Source organism: Numida meleagris, chromosome Z, assembly GCF_002078875.1.
Source record: "Numida meleagris isolate 19003 breed g44 Domestic line chromosome Z, NumMel1.0, whole genome shotgun sequence".
Classification (NCBI taxonomy): Eukaryota; Metazoa; Chordata; class Aves; order Galliformes; family Numididae; genus Numida; species Numida meleagris.
Window position 1 is genome coordinate 37694695 of NC_034438.1, and position 24761 is coordinate 37719455.

At 38.2% G+C, this 24761-nt stretch overlaps 1 protein-coding gene and 1 long non-coding RNA gene across 3 annotated transcripts in view; one reads left to right on the forward strand and one right to left on the reverse strand.

Annotated features, from left to right (window-relative positions):
- The window catches only part of PCSK5 (proprotein convertase subtilisin/kexin type 5), a 261474-nt gene that overhangs the window by 205975 nt on the left and 30738 nt on the right, over positions 1–24761 (forward strand). For both annotated transcript variants that reach the window (XM_021380737.1, XM_021380738.1), the window contains 6 exons: positions 1208–1310; positions 4364–4500; positions 6364–6561; positions 6903–6971; positions 22575–22617; positions 23385–23527. In XM_021380737.1, the coding sequence (XP_021236412.1) occupies positions 1208–1310; positions 4364–4500; positions 6364–6561; positions 6903–6971; positions 22575–22617; positions 23385–23527 (693 nt within the window). The remainder of the gene's footprint in view (positions 1–1207; positions 1311–4363; positions 4501–6363; positions 6562–6902; positions 6972–22574; positions 22618–23384; positions 23528–24761) is intronic.
- LOC110389801 lies at positions 1218–23396 on the reverse strand. Its single transcript, XR_002433388.1, has 4 exons — positions 23311–23396; positions 4842–4924; positions 1719–1897; positions 1218–1359 (listed from the first exon to the last, which is right to left on the reverse strand). It is a non-coding gene; the product is annotated as an uncharacterized LOC110389801 (long non-coding RNA).

Below are 24761 nucleotides of genomic sequence, written 5' to 3' on the forward strand. Positions count from 1 at the left end.
TGCTTTTGCTTTTCAGTACAAGGAACTCACTGAAACTTGAGAGCTCAAGCCAACTCACTACACATTTGTATTTTGACTCCTAAAATTCATGGTTTATACCAAATCTGTATTTCCAAGCGCAATATAAGTGAAGAGTTTCTCAGTATTAAAGTAACCACAGAAACTGCAAGATGTATGCATAATACAGGACTCCGTACAGCCTCTTCCATTATTTAAGAATACAGGAACAACCAGTCCTATCAACCATATAGACTCAATTAGAATAAATTTTCCCACAAGAAACTGTCATAAAACAGCCAATCTTGTTATATACAGATCTAGCATTCATGTCAATGGCCAAATCAAAGAAGCATAGAATCATAGAATGGCTTGGTTTGGAAGAGATGAATGTCTCTGCTCTGAGATTTATGAAAAGGATTGCTTACCAAGTAGTAACAGTTTTTGAAAGAATATTCACTAAATAATAAGACAGACTTTGCACTTCAGCTCTCTAGTAAAACCATGGTATTCGTGTTCCTGAAGTGTTTATATCTAAATCTCAGTTTTTAGGCACCCATTCATATAATAAAAATATTTTTTTTCTCAAGTCCAGGTGTGCACTTGGGCACTAAATTTTCATTCAGTTTGAAGAAGAGCCTTGGTCTTTTAGGAGCTGAGTATTGAAGCAGTAATATGAGAGCGGAACAAAGGTGCACTAGCTAGAGACTGGAGGAGCATCAACATGCCTCACTAACGTAGGATACTCAAGTCTTTCATAACGTACCTCGCATACATGAGAATATACTGTTCATGTCTCAGCTTGCAGTCAGGAGCACATTGCAGCTACACAAAGGAAAATTAGACAATGAATGCTCCTAGGCAGCACTGGTACTGATGCAAAAGTAATAGGGTCAATCTGAACAAGAATCAGTCTCTGTCAGTTTGACATGGAAAATAAAAATAAAGTAAAACCAAAACACATCCAAAAAAAAAAAAAAGCAGGGGGGGAGGGGAACTACAAACTACAAACTCTAAATATTTCAGTGCCCCAAGGGAGCAGGTATTTTTTTTCCTGATAATGCAGGGAAATTTGCTCATTTCAGTGATTCAAAAGAGATCTAATTCCTTTCACACGTGAAATTTACCAACATGGATTGGTACTTTGCTATTTTGCTTTCTTTTTTATGTAAGATGTGGATTTGAAATAAACAATCTCTTTTTCCACCAGATGAATATCTTGATGATTCCCAGGAATGTCAGTTGTGTGAAGCATCCTGTCAGAAGTGCACTGGACCTGAGGTGGATGACTGCATCAGCTGCCCTAGAACAAGGTATGTCTCTTAACTCCATGCAACACAAAGAGCTCCCATCAGCACTATCCTGCAGAGGCAAATGAAAAAGCAGTTGATAATTATGTTAAACAGAACCAGAGCTACAAGCTGAGATGACAAGCATTATGTAAACAAGACAGCTGGCTACACAGGCGCTCCTTTTTTAACCAGATTATTCCCACTGTCACAGAAAATGTTATTTTAACACGAAACGGTCTTCTTTTAATTGTCATCCATTCAAAATATTAACTGTTGAAATCATAAGAATGACAAACTCAAACAGCAAATGTCTGGGGGATCTGCAGTTTTACATACCTACTGGATTGGCACATGGGCGTTGAAGCTATCAGTCAATAAATCTAGGAGATACTCATAGCACCCAAACATATGCCCCTAACTGACACTTACTTTTATAACTTCTTGTGAGGGGTAGATCTAGAACAAAGCTTTTCCACGGGAGATCTCTGAAGAACAGGAGCCTACTGTTTCCAAACTCAAGTTCTGCCAATAGCTCTGTTCTCACATCAGTGACTCTGGTTCCCTTGCACTGCAGTCAGCTGATGTTGAACTGGTAGGAAATCAGAATCCTGTAAGGCACAGAAAAACAATCCTCAGCAATGCTGCAATTTACAATGCAAATGACTATGGTAAGGCCATACCATAAAGGACCAGTGGAGTCCAAAAAAATCCACTGCTGAGGAAACAGTGTGGATTTAATTTTTATTAATTCAGACATGGTATTAGAATAGGATTTAGGGCAGAATTTTGGACTGAGGACTGGATTTTTCTAAATGCATAAAATTAGATTGTCCTTGTTTCCTTGCAATTCCTGCAATGTCATTTGTGAGTTTTATACAGAGATATCTGTAAAAGAAAGAAGGTGCAGAACGAAGTAGTTAGAATGCCGTTAGGTAAAGATGTTGGAGCAAAAAAAAAGTCTCTGTGGCCTTTTGGAAGGATACTGCCGTCTCCTCTGTAACAAATTGTCCAGTAGATTTTAGTTTTTTTTACTCAAGGTCTTCAAGGGCTCCCTGTGTTCCTTCTGCATGTTACCAAAGCTATCAGAAGTTGCACTGGACAGTCACTGTTAAAAGGAAGAATAATGATGGGAAATCTCAACCAGAAGCTCAAGAATAAATCCTTCCTATGGGCATTATTTGTTAGGTACTTGAAATAGACCAGTTGAACTGAAACAGGATTGTAAATCTTGTAGCTCTTTACAGTCTTCAATACTGCCTATTGAAAACAGTAATGAGAGGCCATTAGATAATATAGACTAAAATCCAGCAATCCTGGAACACCTGTTCTCTTTGAAAAGGATGAAAAGATTTTGGACGGAGGGTAACTACTGAAAATTCAGCTGGAGATATCACATTATTTCATATTAAAAATCACTGTAAGATCATCTTCTTGTCTGAAAATTCTTAATGCTGTTACCTCTTTTCAAAAACTATGCAGTAGTTGCGTTACATTTTATTCCAGACAAAGAGTTATCTTCATAACATTCCTCCTCTTCCTGTTTATTGTTTTAGTTACAAAGGTTAGTGACAAGCTCTCACCTTTTGGTGTTTATAATTAGGAACAACATAGCAAAAAGCAAAAAAAAAAAATGTACCTTCAGCATATGTGACAAAATACAGTAGTACTTGCATGTCATAGAATAATAGAACCATCTGAGTTGGAGAGGATACTTAAAGGGCATCTAGTCCAACTCCCCTGCAGCAAACAGGGACACCTATGGCTGGATCAGTGTTCTCCCTGTCCAGCCTGACCTTGAATATCTCCAGGACATCTCTGAGCCCCATCCCAGAAGGACAAGCCTTCTCCTTGTTTCCCTGCAGCAGCCTGCCTTCTGCCTCACAAGTCTGTTTAATCAGTTCCTTAGTTCTCTCAGACACTGACATGTTGCATGCTTTTCAGGAATGTTGTATGCAGGATGGGGTATTCTTCCAAATCCACATTTTGTAAGCCTAGATGTTCCCAGTCATGGTAAATCCAAAACAGTTTAAAAGATGATTTGACAACACTGATTTTAAATTTTGCAGATATTTATCTCCTTATCTTTCAGAATAAGTCTGACATTGACCATAGCAACTCAAATCCATGAAGGTGTATTACAGACATTTTCAATGCCTCTGGCTAACTCCTAGGAAGAATGTAACACCTTCATTTTGTGGAGTCTACTGTTCCCCAAAGTGTACAGAAGGACTGATGGACTCAATATCTGTTCTGAGATCCTGAATTGTTCTCATTTTCTCCAGAAATTGAGTCCCAAACCTGCAAAAACAAATTCGTCAAGGGCAAAAGCAGTTGAGAGTGGGAGTCTCTTCTCTCTAATTTTTTGAATTCTGAAAGCACTTTCAAATTCTAGCCAACTTGTTTTACAGACTGTTAATAGTCATATCGGTATTGATGTTTTTCTCCTTTTCATCCAAACAAAATAAAACAAGTAGAAACTGAATAGTGTTAAAAATGGACTAGAAATTTTCATCACAGAAAAGAACACTGTAGCAGATATTTTGTTATGCAGCAGGAGAACATTTAGCAGCAAAACTACTAAATATCTGCAGACATGCAAGTCTAAAAAGACATCTCCTAAATGCCAGGTTTCAGGTAGATATTAGATTTCATATAAAAAGTCATTGTACTGAAGACACAGCTCTGTCCACAGCAAGCCTTCAAAGCAAAACTAATAGGAAACTTCAACAGGTAGATCATTCCTTCACAGAGAAAGACTTAGTTAGTCTTCCTTTCGTTGTAACGGACATAAGGAGCCACTTCAGAGAGTGTGGTAGAATGACTTTTAGGTCTAAGACCACAGGGTAATTTTTCTAGGAAAATATTCCAACTCATTTCTGAAGTCCAGGTTCCAAGCTTGATTGACCTTTCCCTCAGCAAATTCTATGAATATGATCGGGAAAACGAAGGATTGAAGTGTAAAGAAAGTCGTAATAGAATAAAGGAAGAAAATCTTGCTTTTCTTGTAAGTTTATTTTAAATGTAAAGAAAAAGGTGTGGCTGAATTTTAATTATGCTTCTCTGTTCCTCAAAAGATTATTTGACAATGGTCGCTGTGTTCTCCAATGCCCCAGGGGAAAGTTCGAATTCAAAAAGCAATGTCATTTGTGCCATCATACCTGCCAGGACTGCAGTGGAAGTGAGCCTAACAAATGCACTGCTTGTGGAACAGGTGAGAATGATTTCTTGCATTTTTTTCCTTTGGTTGGAATCCAGGTTTCCTTTACCCTCTTCTATCAGAGCCAGTTGTTAAAGCCAATGAAATAAGTATTGCTTTTGCTACTGATCTACGTCATTATTATGTTTTAACACTGAAGAGTGCTGGAGCTCAACAGTTTTTTTTTTTTTTCAAAAGAGTGTAGGAAAACACATCTCTGCGTTGTCCTTACATCCTTAATCATTCTCCTTGGTATGTTTTGAATGGGATCCATGGTAAAAGAAGTAAAAGCATTAACAACTAAAATAAGGACAGAAACCCTACATAAACTGCTTCTAGAAAATGAGGTGACATACCTGCCTCACATGCGTTTGGGGAAGGCTGGGAAGCCGTCATGGTGACTTCTACAACTGCGTCTCTACAGCTGGGGAAATGGGACCTGCAAAGAAAAGATTACCACTGACACACATAGCAATTTGTCTTTTTGACAGAGCTTTACAGAGAATGGGTTGAGACAGAAGGTAATGTAATTAACTATGTAGTTGTTCCAAAAAGCAACTCTTCTCCTTCTGAAGATCCAGTATTGTCTACAGAACAAAAATGATTATTCCCTCTTACCTGATGATAATGCCTGATGGGTAAAGAACTCGAGGCTATTACATGCAAGTAGCATGAAACTCCTGGAAATGAGTATCTGGAATTTAACTTTCAATTCATTTAGCAAAAAGGAATTTTTAGCTTTGGGATGACTTGGGAATTCACCACCTTTTTCCTTTTTTGCTGCTTCTTGCAGTACAGTGTAAGTCCTTAATGGCCCAAGATTTGTTTGGTAATAAGTGCCCAAGTTATGAGTAAACATTAGCATAACTGGTACTAATTAGTCATACTGATGAGATTGATGCCCTCACTTTGGGAACTGTGTCTGATGGACTAAGTTTTCAAACTATCTTTCTACATGAGAGAGCAGTTTCTATTATTTTTCCCCAAGTCTAACCCTGCAGTGGACAGCAGTATAAATTTCTGAAGTGAAGATCTCAATGAAAGTCACACCCTGAAGAAGCTAGAAAGATCACTGTGGAGATTTGTACCTGAAATGTAAAAGGAACACAGTCTGAGTTGTTCTTGTGTGGCACAATAACTATTCCCTAAAGCAATTCCTTTCTCTGAAGCCTCAAAAATAAATTATGACAACTGAATACCTAGGGGGCTCTATACATAAGTAATAAAATACACTTAGCACAATAATGTATGCAATTTACACTCTAGAGTAAATCATTACAAAATTCCCTGTGTTGCACTACACGACACATGGAGTTACAGGTGCTTCCACAGCTTTTGTTGAGTTCCCATGCAGTAGAAATTTCTGCTTCTCTGATAGCAAACAGATGCACACTTGCTATTCCTATTCAAATGAAAACATTTCCATAGCTTAGCTGTGACTAGGATGAGGATTACACTTTAATCTACTATGGAAACAGACTGATCCTTTTGAAAGATGAAGTGGGCAGATTTGCTTTCATAATGGTGATTTTACATCTACTTGTACAATACAATATAAATCCTTCTACTATGTTTGCTGCAGGGAAATTTCAGGAACCCAGTAATGGAAATCTCGATGCTTATTTGATTAGATTGGTGAATGTAAACAGTGATGATTCATTAGCATAACAATTTTTATGTCACAGATCTCCAGGTGTGTGGAACATCTGAAATCCTAAAAGTTTTGTACATTTTAGCTCAGCTGGTGTAAAACTGAACAAATCTTGCAGTGTTCAATACTAATTCACATCAGCTGAAGCACTGGTGGCTTAATAATGCTGCTTCTACGGCCAAAATGTCCTACGTTGCTGACGTCTTCCCTGTTTCTTTGTGGCACAGACAGACGAGGGATGGAGTTATTTCTGTATCATGGGGAGTGCAGAGAGAGTTGTCCCCCAGGACACTACCATTCAGAGCACACCTGTGTGCCCTGCTCTGGTCACTGCGAGGTGTGCCTGGATTCTAGACACTGCAAAAGATGTTCCAGAGGATACTACCTTAACCAAAATATTTGTCAGAAGCATAGCTGTAGAGAAGGTAAGCATCCTTCAGTGGAAGGGAAAAAATACTTATTTCAAACCGTTACAGAAATATAGTTAAACATTTTTGTTCCTGTTCTGAAATACAGAATCACATCTGATCCTGAGCTCCTTAACACCTGCTCTGATTCTCTTCTAAAGCTATGCTAATGAAAAATTGAAATATTTTCCTCAAATTGAGTGGGATTTCAAAAGAACAAGTGAGAAAATAAATTTCTGTGTATCTTTTTGCTTTTTGGATTCGTATAAAGTACGTTTCCAAGAACCTTGCTGAGTGCTTTCACAAATTGGCCTTCCATTATCAGGATTAACCAAAAATTTGTGTCTTTCAACACACAGGTGAATTGGAAGACCCTGACTCTGAAGATTGTGTACCTTGTTCAGAAGGATGCCAGAATTGCCAGTTGGGTAAGTAGTCCCATTACAAACCTTTCTCCTTGTTCTTAAGATAGGAAGTATTCTATTTATAGAATTATCGAGTATCTCAAGATTGAAAGGACCCACAGGAATCACTGAGTCCAACCCCTGGTTCCACATAGGACAATCCAAAATACAAACTCTATGTCTGAATGGGTTGTCCAAATGCTTCTTGAACTCCGGCAGCATAGGGCCATCACCACTGTCCTGGGAAGCTTGTCCCATGTCCACCACTCTCTGGTGAAGAACCTTTTCCTGATATCCACCTGACCCTCCCTTGACACAGCTCCATGCCGTTCCCTCAGGCCCTGTCACTGTCACCAGAGAGCAGAGCTCAGCGCTGCCCCTCTATTCCCCTCATGAGGAGCTGCAGCCGCCATGAGGCCTCCCCTCAGCCATCTCTACTCTGGGCTGAACAAGCCAAGGGACCTCAGCTACATTTCATATACCTTGCCCTCTAGACCTTTTGAAACCCTCCTGTGAATGGTCCCTAATGGTTTTATGTCCTTCTTACATTGTGGCACCCAGTGCTGCACCCAGTGCAGGAGGTGAGGCTGCACAGCACAGAGCAGAGCGGACAACCCCTCCCCTCGCCCGCTGGCAGTGCTGGGCCTGGTGCACCCCAGGTATAGTTGGCCCTTTGGGCTGCCAGGGCACAGTGCTGGTTCATGTTCAACTTGCCATCAGCCAGAGATCCTAGATCCCTTTCCATAGGGTTGCTCTCCAGCCTCTCATCCCCCACTTTATACATATATCCAGAGTTGACATGTTCTAGGTACAGAATATGGCACTTGCTCTTATTAAACTTCATTTGATTGATGATTGCACAGAACCTCTAATTTGTGAAGATCTCTCTGCAAGGCCTCTCTGCTCTTGAGGGAACTCTTCCAAATTTAATATTTTCTTCAAATTTATTCAGAATACCTTCAAGTCCTGTATCTAAGTCATTTACAAAGAACATTAAAGAGAACTGACCTCAAAATGGACCCCAAATAGTGACTGGCTGCCAGCCTGATTGCCATTAGCCCACAAGGAACTAGATACCATTGCGTTCTCTTACCAACTAAATTGTTTATTTTTCCAGTGTACTTATTTTTTAATATCAATTCCAAATTCTATCACCAGCTTAAATAAGGCTTTGTGTTAGTTTAGCTATTAAACTTTGCAGCACATATTATCTTTTTTTTCTAGTGGACTTCTGGTCTAATAGGTCATATGATAAAACACTTGACAACTCTGGTGACCAGCCATTTTACAAAAGTGCTATCAGGCCTAACATCTTCCTTTGACTATACCTGTACTTCCTTTATTGCTCTCCTGTTCTCCATGACTTTTCAAAGATGACAGAGATCAGTTTTGCAATGACTTCTGCCAGCTCCCTCAGAACTCATGTGCACATCCCATCATGGCCCATGGATTTGTGTGCATTGAGTTTGCCTAGATGATATCTGACCAGATCTTCCTTAGCGAAAGGTATGTCTTCCTTTCCCCAGACTCTCTCTCTTATCACCTGGGTCTGGGATTCCTGACTTCCACTCTAAGCAGAAGCAAAGAAAACATTCAGTAACTTCACCTTCTCCATGTTCTAATTTACTTCTGTCCTCAGGAGATTATCTCCTAAACCATGAATGTCCAGTATTTTGGCTTTCCAGGGCCACATTAAGTGGAGAGGAATTGTCTTGCACCAAGGCTTTGGTTGTTGCTGAGTGATGGGTATGTGCCTGGGCCACAATGGGCCACTCAGTGGGGAAGAGCCACTGTCATGATGGTGCAGGGCAGGGGGTGGAGCTAATTAGTAGCTGTCCCAGGATATATGCAACCCACAGGCCACAGGTTGGACATGCCTATCCTAAATCATCTCCAGTCATAACATTCACTACATCTTTACTCACAGGTTCTTACATTCAGATCTCTGATTTTAAAAAGTGTTCTTCAAAAACTTAAAAGATCAACAGAATGGATGTAAGTAAAACAAAGACTAAATTAACTTCCACTGCTAAGTGAAGTCAGAAGGGTTAGAATGCCAGAGTCTGGCAAGGGGCATGCTATTAAGAAAACTCCTTGGCAGTTATGATGCATATATTACTGAGAGTTTATATAGGTTGGTTTAATGTTAGCTGTATTTGGAACAGAAACACAGCAGTAGTATAAAACCAAGATGCCAAACAGATTTTGCAAATTACCATGTGTTCCTGAAATAAAGCATGACCTATAAACATCAGGCTTAAAACAAATCATGTAGAGATGTTGTTTGTGTTTCTGCTCTTAATATTCAGAGTGATTTCCGGCATATCAAGAACAATTCATAGATAAGATGAGGACAGTAATAGCTTTCTCATGTCTCATCAGAAAACTGGTACATTTAAAGATTCTTGTAAAAAAAAAGCATCTGAGCTGCCTGTCTCTTAGAAAAAAAAGAAAAAAGAGGATAATTTTGAAAAGGTCAAAGAAATTCCACTGCAATAAAAAAATAATATTAAAAAGTAAAAATTCAAGTTGAGAAAATGTGGAATATGGAATTTTCACAGCTTTACAATCTTTCTACATCCTCTCTTCTTAATATTGAGAGAATGCTCCATGGTTTTGAAGCCTCATTTTTTTTGTATCTTCCATTCACTACTACCAAGGAATTTGATCTCGGTAAGCACTCTAGAGGTAGAAAAACATTCCAGTGTAATGTATCTTTCTATTGGAAGGGCAGCAGAAATCTCTGGGAAAAGCTTAAGAAAAAAAAGAGAGAAAGAGGGAAAGAGGGATTGAGGGAAAGAGAGAAAGAAAAAGGGAGAAGGAAAGAGAGAGAGAGAGAAAGAGAGTGAAAGAGAGAAAGAGAGAGAGAAAGAAAGAGAGAGAAAAAGAGAGAAAGAAAGAGAGGAAGGGAGGAAGGAAGGAAGGAAGGAAGGATAGATAAATGTAATAATCACACCAACTGGAATCAAAATTATATAGTTCACACCCTGAAAAGTAGTTTTTCATATGCAAATGCATATCAATTTCATGAGTATTTATGTATTTTGAAAAGACTCAAGACAATTCTCTCAAAAAGAATTGTCAGGCACCTGCTCTTTTAGAACTGCTTTGAGATCCTTTGATATACATTGTAATAGATAAAAATAATTACCTTCTTCAGTTTATGCTGAGTGTAGAATCATACTCAGAAACTGTATGAACTAAATAAGGAATATCAGACCAGGAGAGATAGCTATGCTGTCTGAGAACTGAGCTGCCTTCAGTAGCCTGAACAGCAATTAATTTTTGGCCTTTTTTTTTTCTTTTTTTTCACGTACCATCAGAAAAAATAGATTTAATTACTGCCTTTAGTTTCAGCAATGCCTTTCAGTTTTGGGCAATGTCGTCCAGCTTTGCACAAACAACTGAGTAAGATCTACTCTATTTTGTCATGATGCCAGCTGTTGCAGACAGAGCAAACAATGGAGGTGGATTGCATGAGAAGCCTCTCAATCGTGATCAGTAGCAACCCTATGAACAGATTAAGACACAGGTACTATACTTCAATATCACTTTAGAACTTTACGTCCTGTGCCAAATATTTCACATCAGTACACAAAACCTACCATTTAAGTTACACTGCTGTGTATGCTCACCAGCAATGAAGATGCTGGAGAAGACAAACAGTATGTATAATACTGTCTCAGATCCTCAGAGAACAATGTAAAATCCATTTCTTTTCCTGCAAGCTTTTTTTTTTTTTCAGATCTATACATCTTTACTGTATCTAGACTAGACTGTAGGTCTAAGCGTAAAGATAGGGAATTCAGACAAGCTCAAGGACAGGTATAGTCTTTGTAACTTTAACATAGATGATGTTTTCTTTGCAATTAAGAGGATACTTCTCTCTCTGATTCTCTTCATTAATTTGGGGGCTACTCATATTTTTATGAGAGAAAGAATCTTTAAAGGGTCGTGGAGAATGCGAGAGGTGCCTGAGGACTGGAGGAAAGCCAGTGTCACTCTAATCTTCAAATAGGGCAAGAAAGAGGATCTGGAAAAGTAAGGCCATTCAGCCTCACTTCTGTCCCCGGAAAGGTGATGGAACAGCTTATTCTGGATGTCATCTCAAAGCAGTGGAAGAAAAGCAGGTGATCAGGAGTAGTCAACATGGATTCACCAAGGGGAAATCATGCTTGACCAATCCAGTTGCCTAACATGAGGTCTGGGTAGACAAGGAGGAGCAGTGGATGCTATATACCTTGACTTCACCAAGACTTTTGACAATGTCTCTCATAACATCCTCATAGGTAAGCTTAGGAAGTATAGGATAGGTGTATGAACAGTGAGATGGACTGAGAACTGGCTGGTTGTCAGAACTTAGAGGGTTGTGATCGGCAGCACAGTCTAGCTGGAGGCCTGTAACTAGTGGTGTTCCCCAGGAGTTGGTGCTGGGTCTGGTCTTTGAATAAGTTGAGTATGTTGAATACATCTTCGTCAATGATCTGGATTGACTTGGAAGAAGGAATAGAATGCAGCCTCAACAGTTTGCTAGGGATGCAACGCCAGGAAGTGTTTCTGACACATAAGAAGGCTGTACTGCCATTCAATGAGACCTGGACAAGCTGGAGAGTTGGGTGGGGAGAAACCTTATGAGGTTCAACAAGGGTGTGGATTCCTACACCTGGGGAGGAATAACGACACGAATCAGTATAGGTTAGGAGCTGATCTGCTGGAAAGGAGCTCTGCGGAGAAGGACCAAGGTGTTCTGGTGGACATTATGTTGAGCACGAGCCAGAAGTGGGCCCTTGTTACTAAGAACATCAGTGGTATCATGGGGTGCATTAAAGAGATCATAGCCAGCAGGTCAAGAGAGGTGATCCTGTCCCTCTGTCTGCCCTGATGAGGCCACATCTACAGTACTGTGTCAAATACTGGGTTCTTTAGTTCAAGAAAGACAGAGAACTTCTAGAGAGAGTCTAGTGGAGAGCCACAAAGATGATTAGGGACGTGTAGCATCTCCCTTGTGAGGAAAACTGGAGGACCTGGGAGTGTTCAGTCTGGAGAAGAAAAGACTGAGGGGGCATCCTACCAATATTTATACATACCTAATGGACTGAAGTCAAGTGGATGGGGCCAGGCTCTTTTCAGAGGTGCTCAGTGACAGAACAAAGGGTAATAGGTACAAACTGGAATACAGGAAGTTCCATCAAAGCATGAGGAAATATTTTTTTTTACTTTGAGGTTGACAGAGCATTGGAACAGGCTGCCCAGAGAGGTTGTGCTGTCTCCTTCTCTGGAGATATTCAAGACTCACCCAGATACTTACTATTCTAGAGAACCTGCTTTAGCTGAGTTAAACTTGATAATGTCCAGAGATCCCTTCCAAAAGCTACAATTGACTGATTCTGTGACAGACATCATTCTTCCTACAGACACTGTCAAATCCTGGAATATGTTACCAGAAAATTGCCTTAAATTGCACTAACTCTGTAAGGATCTATGGCTTTATTTGTACTGTACCAAAGCAGTAGCTATGCACAGCAGGGTTCCCTTCTGTCCGCATTCTCCTGAATACATCTCACCATACTTTCATCATGATAGCCCAACAAACATGCACATCACATTCCACGAGATTTGAAAGGCAGGCTCTAGTACAGGCATTGTAATTGGAAGTACACAAGGACAAAAGAAGCTTTAAGGTGACTTAATTGTGTTTAAACTTAAATTTGTGCAATCTACATTCAAATACATTCCTACTGCTTTGCAAGTGAACATAAATGAAAAATGGGACAAAATGTCTCAGAAAGTGTGCCGAATAAATTTTAATATTATGTTTATGGTTTTGGTACCTCAAGTCTCATAGCCCAGTCAGGGAGACTCTGAGCCTACTGTCTGGACCTGTAGTAAGTTATTGCTCCCTCTTACTGAGATAGATAATAGGAAATGCATCTTCATCAGCTCAGACCTTCAGGCTGTGATTAAATGTTAATGACTTGTCTTCTGATGGGCACTGGAAAATACCATGAGTTCTCAAAAATTAAATCCAGTTTCCTCAACATGGTCATCCTTTGAAAGAGAAAGTTCTGCTGAGACAATGCGATTAAAGAGGGCTTTCAACGTGCTGCAGCAGCAACTGCACTCCACCCTTCAGCACAATTACTCCCACTCCAAGATTTAGATCACTTAAGATGTCAACATCTTCTTCAGACTCTTAAAACTGTAATGAGCTTTAGGAATTTCTTCAGAGTCAGCTCTACCTTTTTAAAAAGCATTCACCAGTAAGCTCATTCAGGACAAGAGAATGTTACTAAGTTAAAACTGCAGATTACCAAGCCATTTAATGTAAATATTTTAAAAGAATTGCAAAGTCAATACAATGCAAGAACATAAAAACCCTGGTTGTTATTAGCTGTGCCTAAAGTACAACATATGGAACAAAGTGTTTTCTCAACCCCTTTCAGATCTATTTCTAATAATATGAATTGTATTCACCCTTTTGCATGTGCACAACATGCAAACACAAAGTACAAATACTTATGAAGATGAGAAGTGACAAACTTCCTTGATATGCAGTATCTACTGATTTGCAAACATACACTTCAAAAGCAGAAACAGCTACACCAGTAACAATGCTAAATATGAGTACCTAGCTCATTTTGGAGCTAAATATTTTCAACATACAAAGCTCAATTATATCACTGAAAAATTCAAGGCAGGTTGTGGACGCTCTGTCCCTGAGGTCCCTGTCAGACCAGGCTGGATGGGGCCCTGGGCAACCTGGTCTAGTACCAGATCTGGAGGTTGGTGGCCCTGCCTGTGGCAGGGCGGTTGGAACTTGATGATCTTTGGGGACCCTTTCAACTCAAGCCATTCTATGATTCTATGATTCTTCTTCCTCTCAAGAGGGACTTTGACATTCAGGCTTTGTCCCAGTTTCTTTGTATTTCTGACAGTGTCCTCCCATAGAATGACATATTCCCGATCCAGTTCCTGTTTGGCTGCTGGCTGATTCAATTCCACTCAACTCACCAAACTTTTGAAAGTATGACATATGAATGCTTCTCAAGGTTTCCCAGAGATTACCTCATCTCTCTGTTATAAAATACCATGTATTCCATTGCCTTCTGATCTGTTCAGGTTTTGCAGAGAACAGCACAACATGGCTCTTGCAACCTTTACATCAGGACCGTTTTCAACCTTTACATCAGGACCATTTTCAAAGGCTAACACTGAGAATAAAATGCTCCTCAGTGAGGGTATAGAGTGATGCAGATAAGGATGTTCACAACAGTCATGATGTTTTTTCTCTTTCCAAGATACCTTACAAAAATATAAATAATGAGAAACCACAAGGAACAGTAACCCTGAGATTTAAAGTCTTCAAAATAGGCATTTAGGCTCCAGTGTGACTCTTCTCTTTAACAAGATAAAGCCTCAGCAACTCTCAAAGGTCTTCCGGAACCAAAGTATTTTGTTTGCTTTGAGGTACAAGAGAACAAACATACAGCCATAAAGGGAGGAAGTGCATGATATGCAAATATTCCACAAGATCCATAACAGTGCATTGTAAGATGGGGTAAAATAGGGACTTTAAGGTAGCATGAGAGAGAAAAACCATAACTGGAGAAGACTTAAAGAACATATGAGATAGCTAAAGTGTAGCACTGCGAACAGATTCAAGTTCACATGCACAGACTGGGATTCTGGCAGTTGTGTTCACAATTAATGACAGAAAAGTGATCTGGTTCCCATAGAAACATAACTGGCACAAAGGAAAACTTCATTTCTTCAGATCTTCCCTAATGATGAATAGACATTGGCTTTCAGAATAGTGGAGAAAATTATGATAAGGATTCTTTTTCACCTAAGAGCAAATCTTCCTCAAGAGGTCAATCTTGCAGAATGGGTTTTAGATTTGCAGATAATAGGACTCGTTTCCACAGACTTCTGATATGAGAATATGCAGTCTGTACAAAAAGAATGCCCAACAATATTTGGAACACTTCTTTGATTATCAGTACTGACATTTCAGTAAAGGCAGAAAATCACATTAGAGATTTGTCTTTCCCAAACTATAGGCAGAAGGTAAGTTCACTTGTGCCCTGAAGATACAAGATGTATATACATATGTCTTTGAAAATTTTATTTCTCTGAGAAAGAAAATGTCTTTGGAAAATCCAGACCTGGAGATCAATAGAAGAAATCCAGATAAAAGATTGAGCTATGACTTTTACAAACACAGGCATACAGTCTGCTTAGATTGCCTAGATGCCTCTATGAATAGTACAGTCTGAGCAGTAGTACAAATTCTGGGCAGTAAGAAACCAGATGAGGTTTAACAAAAGCAAGTGTAGAGTCTTGCACCTGGGAAGGAATAACTGCAAGTATTGGTACAGGTTGGGGCATGACCTGGTGGAGAGGAGCTCTGTGGAGAAGGACCTGGGGATCCTGGTGGACGACCGGTTGGCCATGAGCCAGCAGTATGCTCTGGTGGCCAAGAAGGCCAATGGCATCCTGGGGTGCATTAAAAAAAGTGTGGCCAGCAGGTCAAGGGAGATGATCCTCCCCCTCTACACTGCCCTGGTCAGGCCTCACGTGGAGTACTGTATCCAGATCTGGGCTCTCCGGTACAAAAAAGAGAGCGATCTCCTGGAGAGAGTCCAGCAGAGGGCCACAAAGATGATAAAGGGCCTGGAGCATCTCCCCTGTGAGGAAAGGCTGGGTGACGTGGGTCTGTTCAGCCTTGAGAAAAGAAGACTGAGAGAGGTCTTATTAATGTTTATAAACATCTCAAGTGTGGGAGTCAAAGGGACATGGCCGATCTCTTTTCAGCAGTCTGTGGGGACAGGACAAGGGGAAATGGCCATAAACTTGAGCATAGGAAGTTCCACACCAATATGCAAAGGAACTTCTTCTCAGTGAGGGTGACAGAGCACTGGAACAGGCTGCCCAGAGAGGTTGTGGATTCTCCTTCTCTGGAGATATTCAAGACTCACCTGGACAGCTACCTGTGCAGCCTGCTGTAGGGAGCCTGCTTTAGCAGGGGGGTTGGACTAGATGATCTCCAGAGGTCCCTTCCAATTCTTACAATTCTGTGATTCTGTGAATCATTGTCTTGTTTGCTGGCAAATTCCTCCCCTCTCCAATTCCTTGAATATGATCACTTCAGTGATTGAAAAGCAGAACAGTGATCTCTGATTATCAAAGGCTTAAAACTTAGTCTTCAGGATCATATCAATTTTCTTGAGTCATCTAATTACTCTGAGGTTAAAATGATGTTCCTTATAGTTTGTGTTCGCAATATGTCTGTAGTCAGTTTGGCAGTTTAATGCAGTAATGGTCTAGATTTCAGTTCAGAGTTATGTGCAATGAGAGCATGGAAGAAAAATACTGGATTAGACAAGAAATTCATCTAGCTCTGTATCTATCACTGAAGCTATGAATGTACTTCTAAAACTACAAAGACAAAGATGTTATAGTTAGTCCTTCAACAATTTGAAGTTCAGGAGCTTCACAAATCAAATCAGTAAAAAATGTTAGCTGCTGAATCATTCTGCTGGAATAAGTGATACATATTAAATAAATATAAATATATTAAATACAAATAAATATAAATATATAAAATAAATAAAATCAAACAATTTAAAGCAACTTTACTTCAATATGTACTTGTTTCAATTATTTGGGTTTGCACGAGGCTAAAGCTCAGTGTTTTGACCTTTCAAATTAGGAACTGTATATAGAGAATAGTTTATTGCCTGTAGCAATGCAAATCTTTCATTATCCTCCTACTGAGACGTTGCCCACATGATCATTGCCTGCATACAATTTTTCATGTCAATAGGACACCTGTGGCATTCATATGTTCGAATTAATGCCAAAACCTGCATTTATGTCTGTTGTGCAAACCTAGGATGTCTGTCTTTTCTACTTGAAGGAGAGAACTCTTTGGGTAATGCTGTTCACCCAGAGGGATTATCTGTCCAGTAAGAAACTATCTAAAGATTAGTGACCATCTCAGTTCATTCTGACATTGCTACTCAATGCACAGGATGTTCAATTTTTTAGTTCATGGTTTTTAATACATAGCTTTCGTATCTCTTGCAATGCCCTTTAAATCTAACTGACAACAAAATTCAGCTTTTTCCTTGGTTAAAATATCCATTCTCTTCTTCCTCCCTCTTCCTGATGATACAACTTGTCAAAAACATTATGTCAGAATTGAGAAGAAATAAAACAAAGCAAAATTACTGACAAAACTCCTAAATGTAAAAAGAGATGGAAAAAAATAGCAGAAAAAAAAAAGAAATAGGCAAACAAATAGCTTTTCACTTGAAAGTGAAAAGATTCAAACCACAGTTCTGGGTTCCAGAACAGAAATACAGAAATCTGCTTCATTTTCAAGGTTTGCTGAAATCTATATTTTCAGCTGGATGTCTAGTGAAAATCCCACTGTGTCTGGACTGTACATTTCAGTTATTTTAACTCAGTAACCATAAAACTAAAACAGAGTGGTCTAAAGGTAGTTAAAATATATAATAACACTTGGTGATATATTACCACTTATAGGCTTAGGGTTTTTTTTTACATTATTTTAAATTATTGTTCAGAGGAATGTAAAAGGCAAATAAATTCTAACATTAACTGTTGAAATCAAACAATTACTGCAGACTGGCCCTTAAAGGAAAACTGCAGTGTAATATAAAATCATTTGCAGTCATTATATTTAATTAATCTGGAAAAGAAAATTAAACCAGACATTAAGTCCCATGCATAGAATATCCTCAGATTTTCTTGAATGCAAAAGTAGTTGAGTGTATTGCCCATATTTTAGGCTCATGGCTGAGCCAATAAATACTTCAAGAAATTTAATTAAAAAAAAATAGTTCGTAAATGAATAAGGGAGTGAAAATAAAAGTTACAGTCTAAATACAGATTCTGTTAAATGTACCTATGCACTTAGCTTCAACTCCCAGCTTTATTGTATACAGTTGATAAAGTTCAGCATGCATACCAGTCTTTGAAAGATCTGTGTCTAATTATATAAGATACTTTGGGTAAGGGCAACTCTAAAGTACAGCAGGCTAGCTATGTAAAGTTTCCAAAATTAGAATCCGTCTAAATGTTGTGAATGCTCAGATACAGTGAAACAGAGTCAGGGATTTTCAAAACGCTCTGGAGCTCATTTTTAAAATGGATATATGCAGTAAATATTTCACTAAGCTTCTAAGGTAATACAACAGCAATCACCTGTAGTGTTCCTCTGTATATTCAAACAGAAATACCCTTCCAGCACAACTCCTGCCTTGTAACATTAATGCTCCCTCACAGAGAAGGTAAAAAACCCACAACACTAATTCCTTTCAACAGAAAGCAAGAATCTTTGTCTTTAGCCAGTATTTAAACTTTGCATGTTCGAATGTAATGTACTGGAGAAGGGTAGGATGCAGAGAAGGGAACAGGGCTATCACTTTCTAACAGAAAAGGAAAGGAATCAAATTACTTCTTTTTGTATGAACTCCAGATGATCTTTACTTATCTAAGAAAACTGTAGTAAAACCAGAAAGTTACCAAGGAGTTTGGTTGTATGTGAGGCCATACATTTTAAAATAGATTCAATCCTCTTTTCAGAGCTATTGAGATTACTTCTGTTTCTGTCTTCAAAGAGTTGCTTGGACTCAATGCAGTGAAAATCAATAAATCAATGCAAATGAAAACTATCAAATGAAGATAAAATATTAGCAGCTCTCATGGCAAGAAGTCTTTTGGAGCCTAACCTATTAATCAACCCACTTTATGCCACAGAAACCTACTTGTTTCATGGGCAAGTGAGTTCTAAGTGAATATAGGATGAACATGACTTCAGCCCCAGCAGGCACTTATTACTTCAAGTCCAAGAACTGATTGTCGCAGATGTTAAAGGAGCCACTGTTGAAGAACTACATGGAAATAACCCTAAAATTTCTTGTATCTGTTCTTAAAATTTGTATCCAAGATTTTTGAAACACTGCACATATTAAATATCAAATTTGCAGTAATCATTGCGTACTTAGTTTTCACTATGCTTGCTATCAGGTAGTTTACCTCCTTCCATTCCCTTCTGAGCTATGTTCATTATTCCCTAACAGTCAAAAAAAAGAAAGTAAGACCAAACATAAAAGGTGGCTGAGCTTCCATTTAAAGGACATGTTTATAAGAGAAAGAACAACGCTCAGTAAGGGATGATAAAAAATACAGGAGGCAAATTGGCAAATGGCCTTAGGCTTCACTATCCCAGTGACAGCATATAGACCTAATTAGATTCTAGGATGGTCTTTACATAGGTAAGAGAGAGATAGCAAGAGTAAGAGTCCCCTGACACTGTAAACTCAATTGCACTCTGAATGACAGAGAAAAAATATTTCTTAAAGCATATGTATTTTCAGAACAATCGTAGTTTATAATCAGAAAGCCAGATGTGTGCCCCTTGCAATTGACCTCTGTTTTAAAAGTTTGTTGGATAATAAATTAGAAACCATAAAAGTTCTTCAGTCAAATTTAACTCCTGGCTATGTGTCGGAATCAGAAAAGAGATACACATGTAACTTTATAGAAAACTGTCAGCAGCAATAAGCCAACAGATTCCTGATACCAGCCCCAGTTAGGCTGGCATTAGCACTCTGTGAATGCTGCTTCTCCATGTGAATAGCCTACCATATATGAGGTCTGTGAGTTACAGCATTCTTCAACTCAACCAGAAACAAACTAGAAACTTCAGTGTCTCCTTTGTTTTGTGATCACAAGGTTCAACAGAAAATCTTACTCTATTTCTACAGGAAACTTAAATAAGACAAAAATCTCATCATGTTTGTTTTACTTTATATAATTTTCTGAAGTTTTCACTTTGCAAAATTATTAAGGAATTTGGATCTTCTCCAGAGTCTTAGGTTTGAAGGAAGACTCCATGCATTCCCAGATGAAATGCAGTCATCAAGTTGTTTCTATGACATATGTGGCCATCTAATGTGATATTTGCTATCAGTACTTTTGTCTAAACTTGTACATGGGCAGCAGAGTACAAGAAGGTGCTGAATGATTAGACATCAAGATAACTGTGATACTTTTTGGTTATCTTGCGCTCTCATAAACATGCAACCCAGTCTACAGTCTTAACAAGCTATTTTTATTCATTCATTCTTAGATACTTTCTCATAGATTCTTAACCAGCTTAAAATTAGTTGTTTTAAAAGGCACAGCTCCTTGGTTGAGACAATCTCAGATGTATGTATAGACTGGAGAAGATCTCACTGAGAGCAGCTTTGCTAAGAAGAATTTGGGGGTTCTGGTGGATGAAAAGCTAGACATGAGCCAGCAGTGTGCACTTGAGGCCAAAAAGGAAAACTCTCTCTTGGGCTGCATCAAATGAGGGGTGGCCAGCAGGGAGAGAGGGAGTGGACTGTCCCCCTCTGCTCTGCCCTCGTGAGACCCCACCTGGAGTATTGCATCCAGATCGGGAGACCTCAGCTCAAGAAGGATGTGGAGCTGTTGGAACAGGTCCAGAGGAGACCATGAAGATGTTCAGAGGGCTGGAGCACCTACCCTATGAAGAAAAGTTGAGGGAGATGAGCTTGTTCAGTATGAAAAAGAGAAGGCTCCAGGGAGACATGATTGCAGACTTCCAGTACCTGAAGGGAGCTTGTAAATGAGAGGCATATCAGAATATGTTTTTACATATTCTGATAGTGATGGGACAAGGGGGAATGGCTCTAAATTAAAAGAGGGGAGATTTAGGTTAGATGTTAGGAGGAAAATTTTCACTCAAACTGGTGCGACACTGGCACAGGCTGCCCAGAGAAATTGTGGATGTCCCATCTCTGGGGGTATTCAATGCCAGGCTTGGACGGGGTCCTAGGCAACCTGATCTGGTGGGTGGCACCCCTGCCCACAACAGGGGATTGGGACTGGATGATCTTTAATATCACTTCCAAATCAAGCCAGTCCATGACTCTATGATTCAAAACACCATCACCTTTGTTAAAGACCTCTTAATAATACATTTTCCAAACTCTTTCCAGAGGATACCTAAACATTGTGCCTCCATTTGCAAAAATCTGTCACAAACTGATGTATGCTAGTAGTCAACAATATGGGCAAAAACTGACAGTGAAGGAGGAAAGAATAATGTCATCAGAATCTGCCACAGGCAAAAGGGGAAAGAGTCCTTTCTTCATGAAAGCAAGAGAGCTAGTGGAGTTAGTTACTAAAGCTCTAAGTGATCCCAGGAATTTTAAAAATGTCTCCTTCGTACACATTGTATTATTTCTATTAACAAACCATAAGAACTAATTGTGCAAGAATAATTTTCAAAAGGTAGTTAGGATACTGATGCACTTTGCTCTACACTGATCTGTTGTGTCAATTAAGTAATCATAAGCATGGCTCCTAACAGCAGAACACACTATGGGGAGGTGGGGAGAAAGGAAAAAAAATCTCTCTGTAAGTGTCCTTAAAAAAAATAGTTTTCCATAAAAAGAATGTCTGGATGAATGAAATGTATTTTATCTGGAAGTAAGGGAGTAAAGGAGGACTTCATAGAAAATATTTTCATGTTTTAAGAGTATTTCCTGCCTTAACATAAAATCTAATTTAAGAAACACTAGACTGGGTGATTACTGTTTCTGATTGTGCTCTAAACAGTAAAAAGAATATTGTCACAAATCTGTAACATTTCTGTGAAAAACTTTACACCTCATAAATAAATTGCTAGAACTACTTACAAAACCAAATGCATGTTGCCTAATAAGTTTGCATGTGTAAAGTGTGATTTATTGTAGACACAATTCAAAGAGATTCAGTGAATATTTTGTCTTATGAGTACTAATAATATCAAAAATGATTTATAGGCATTTCACGGTAGAACAGTTTGTAAATACATTTGCCCAGGTTGTTGCATTTCCTTCTACTCTGTTCCCGTAGGGATACTTGAGTAAGGTAAAAGAAATTGGAAGCTAACAGCAGATAATGAAAGGTTATAGAACGTAGTCTTCCCTTCATGTGAACACAAAGCTATATCCATCATTGTAAAAGCTTTAAAGAGTTTAATAGCACTTTTTTGTTCATTAAACAGAATTTTTGAATGCAAAAATTAATTTTCTGATGAGAATGTTCACCCAAAATTCTCGTCTCCATATAATAAAGAAAGGTGTTTTTCTAGCTCAGGTTTTTTAAGATTAAATGACGATTTACATTTTTTTTCAGAAAAGTTTGCTTTTAGAGGTGCCAATAAACAAATAAATATGCTGAAACTACAGATTTGAATACTTCAGTTTCTCCTTTTAAGGTTCGTTTTTCCCAGTTTGAACTCCTGAAAAGATTCTCCATTTCAGAAAAGCACTTCCCAGTTACTCATCTCTTTCAAAATACTTTGTGCTGAGGACACGAAAATTCACAATCATTGAAAAAAAAAACAACAGTCTAGGACTTAACTGTGGAAGAGTATATCTCTAAAAAGTGTAAGCAGGGATTCAGAGAGAATAATGTTCTAGCTATAACAAGATATGACTGTGATTTCAATGTAAAAAATCTTAAAACATCGCAATGTTGTCCTTCGGCATTCTGGCATTGCCTCTGAACATTGTTTACATATTTTTGCATTTTTAATTTCAGATGACCCAAGAATCTGTATAACATGTGTTCAGAACTACTACATGTGAGTATAGCTTTCCATGCAAAAATATGTGCTTAACTACATAAATCACATAAATCAGTACATAAATGACAGGTATCTTGTCCCACTCCTATCAAGCATTGTCTGTCCAAGAACACTAATTGTGAAAAAAGCTTGAGAAATGCTGAAAAACTAGCCAATCATACACAATCAAGACCATTTACATCTTATGTATTAATGTGATCTTTGTATATACGAAGAGAGATGAACAGAAAGTGTAGACAAGTTGATTACTTCTTCTGGGATTGGAAATAGCACACTCTTAGTACATTATGTCCAGTTCTTGTATCTGCAGTTCAGCAGGAACTTAATAATGTAAAAAGGTTAAGCAAGGAAAGAGAAAGTAGTGAAACTGAAACTTAAATTGAAGAAAAGTATGAATTCAACAGTTTTTGAAAAAGACATTTACGAGATCTCTGTAACAATTACTATGACAAAAAATGAAAAAGCTATCTAATCTCACTGTAAGCAGTGACAATTAATTCTTTATAGCTACAATATATGTAATTTCTAAGTATGCATGCATTTTTGTGTATGCATTTTTAAAAATTGAATTATTTGTACTTAGAAATGCTGCTGATTACTCTTTAAGGTAGAAGAGATAACCACAGATACATTTTGAATACTTTATTAGAAGAATATTTTCTGTTTATCAGAATGATAATAGAGCCTCACCATTACTGTACGTAGAAAGTGAAGAAACTCAGTGACCTCAGTAGAAACATATGACGTTCTACTTTATGTTATAGGTATAAGCAGCGTTGCTATAAACACTGTCCAGACAATACCTACAGTGATGAAAGTTCCCTGCAGTGTAGAGAGTGTCCTAGCAACTGTAATAGCTGTGACAAGGACAAGTGTGACTTTTGTAAGGAAGGCTTTTATCTCTCAGGTAAGCAAAGTAACACATATGGCATGTACATTAAAGTATTTCAGAGGTTTTCCTATATATATCCCCTCAGTCTCTACTCTATGCCATAGGAGAGATTTTATAGATAGATAGATAGATAGATATAAATAGATATAAATAGATAGATATATATAAATAGATATAATAGATATAAATATAAGATCTTATATCTTATATATATATATAAGACTATACATATAGTCTTATATACACATATATAAGCTTATATATGTATAGTCATATATATATAAGATACTACAAATTTGACAACAAATTCCCAATACTTGGGGGGGATTTTTCTAGGTTTTTTTTAATTATTAGTTATATTTCAACTCAAATCTATTTAATTCAGACTATGTGAAAGGAGAGGTTTTTCCCTCACAGAAAGACATACATAGAAATATTTCCATACTGTGGACTTTAAGGTCCACATAAAGTAATGAGTCTTAAACACTCACAAAAGAGTTTTGTTCAACCACAAAGTTTTGCATCAAATTTACACAGGGCTCTGAATCAGATGACTTTATTAGGAAAATACGAATCAGTCAGGTCTAGCTCAGACATAGTGCCAAATGTGAAACACAGGAAATATTGAGGTTATGGTGTTTTTATGCATTATCTTCTGCACGTGCCCAGTAATGAGCTAAAAAACGCACCACATTTACAGAACTCTCAGTGGTCACAACATGAGGTGGTGTAGTGGCCTATTTTTCTTTTAATTGAAAAATCTATCCTTGTAACAACTTCTAAGGACCTTGTCGAAGCACGCAAGCCCTTAAGCTGAATCAGACTCGCCTGAGTTTAGCTTTGTATTCACCAGAAACTGGAGGACCATCTAATTCTCAAGCTATTCATACATGTAACAGTTTTTGGGATTTCCTTACTTAAATTTTATAGAGGGCCAATAGAAAAATTTGGATTTAATCACAGAATTGATTCACACTTGGACTTATAAAAGATGTGTATATACAAATTTAAGATATGGATGAAAACCCACTTGGATATTAATTTCAGCGCAGACTATTCAAAGCTTCTCAAATTTTGTAGAAGCAGATGAACTGAGTTGAGGATTCATATTAAAAATTTAGTTTCTATATCTACAGAAACATTCACTATTTCCTATATATTGCTTGTTTGTCTTAACCTGTTTATTGTTGGGGACCGACAGGTGCTCTGGGTGAGGTGTCTTCTTGTGCTGATTGGCAGGAGTCAGTTG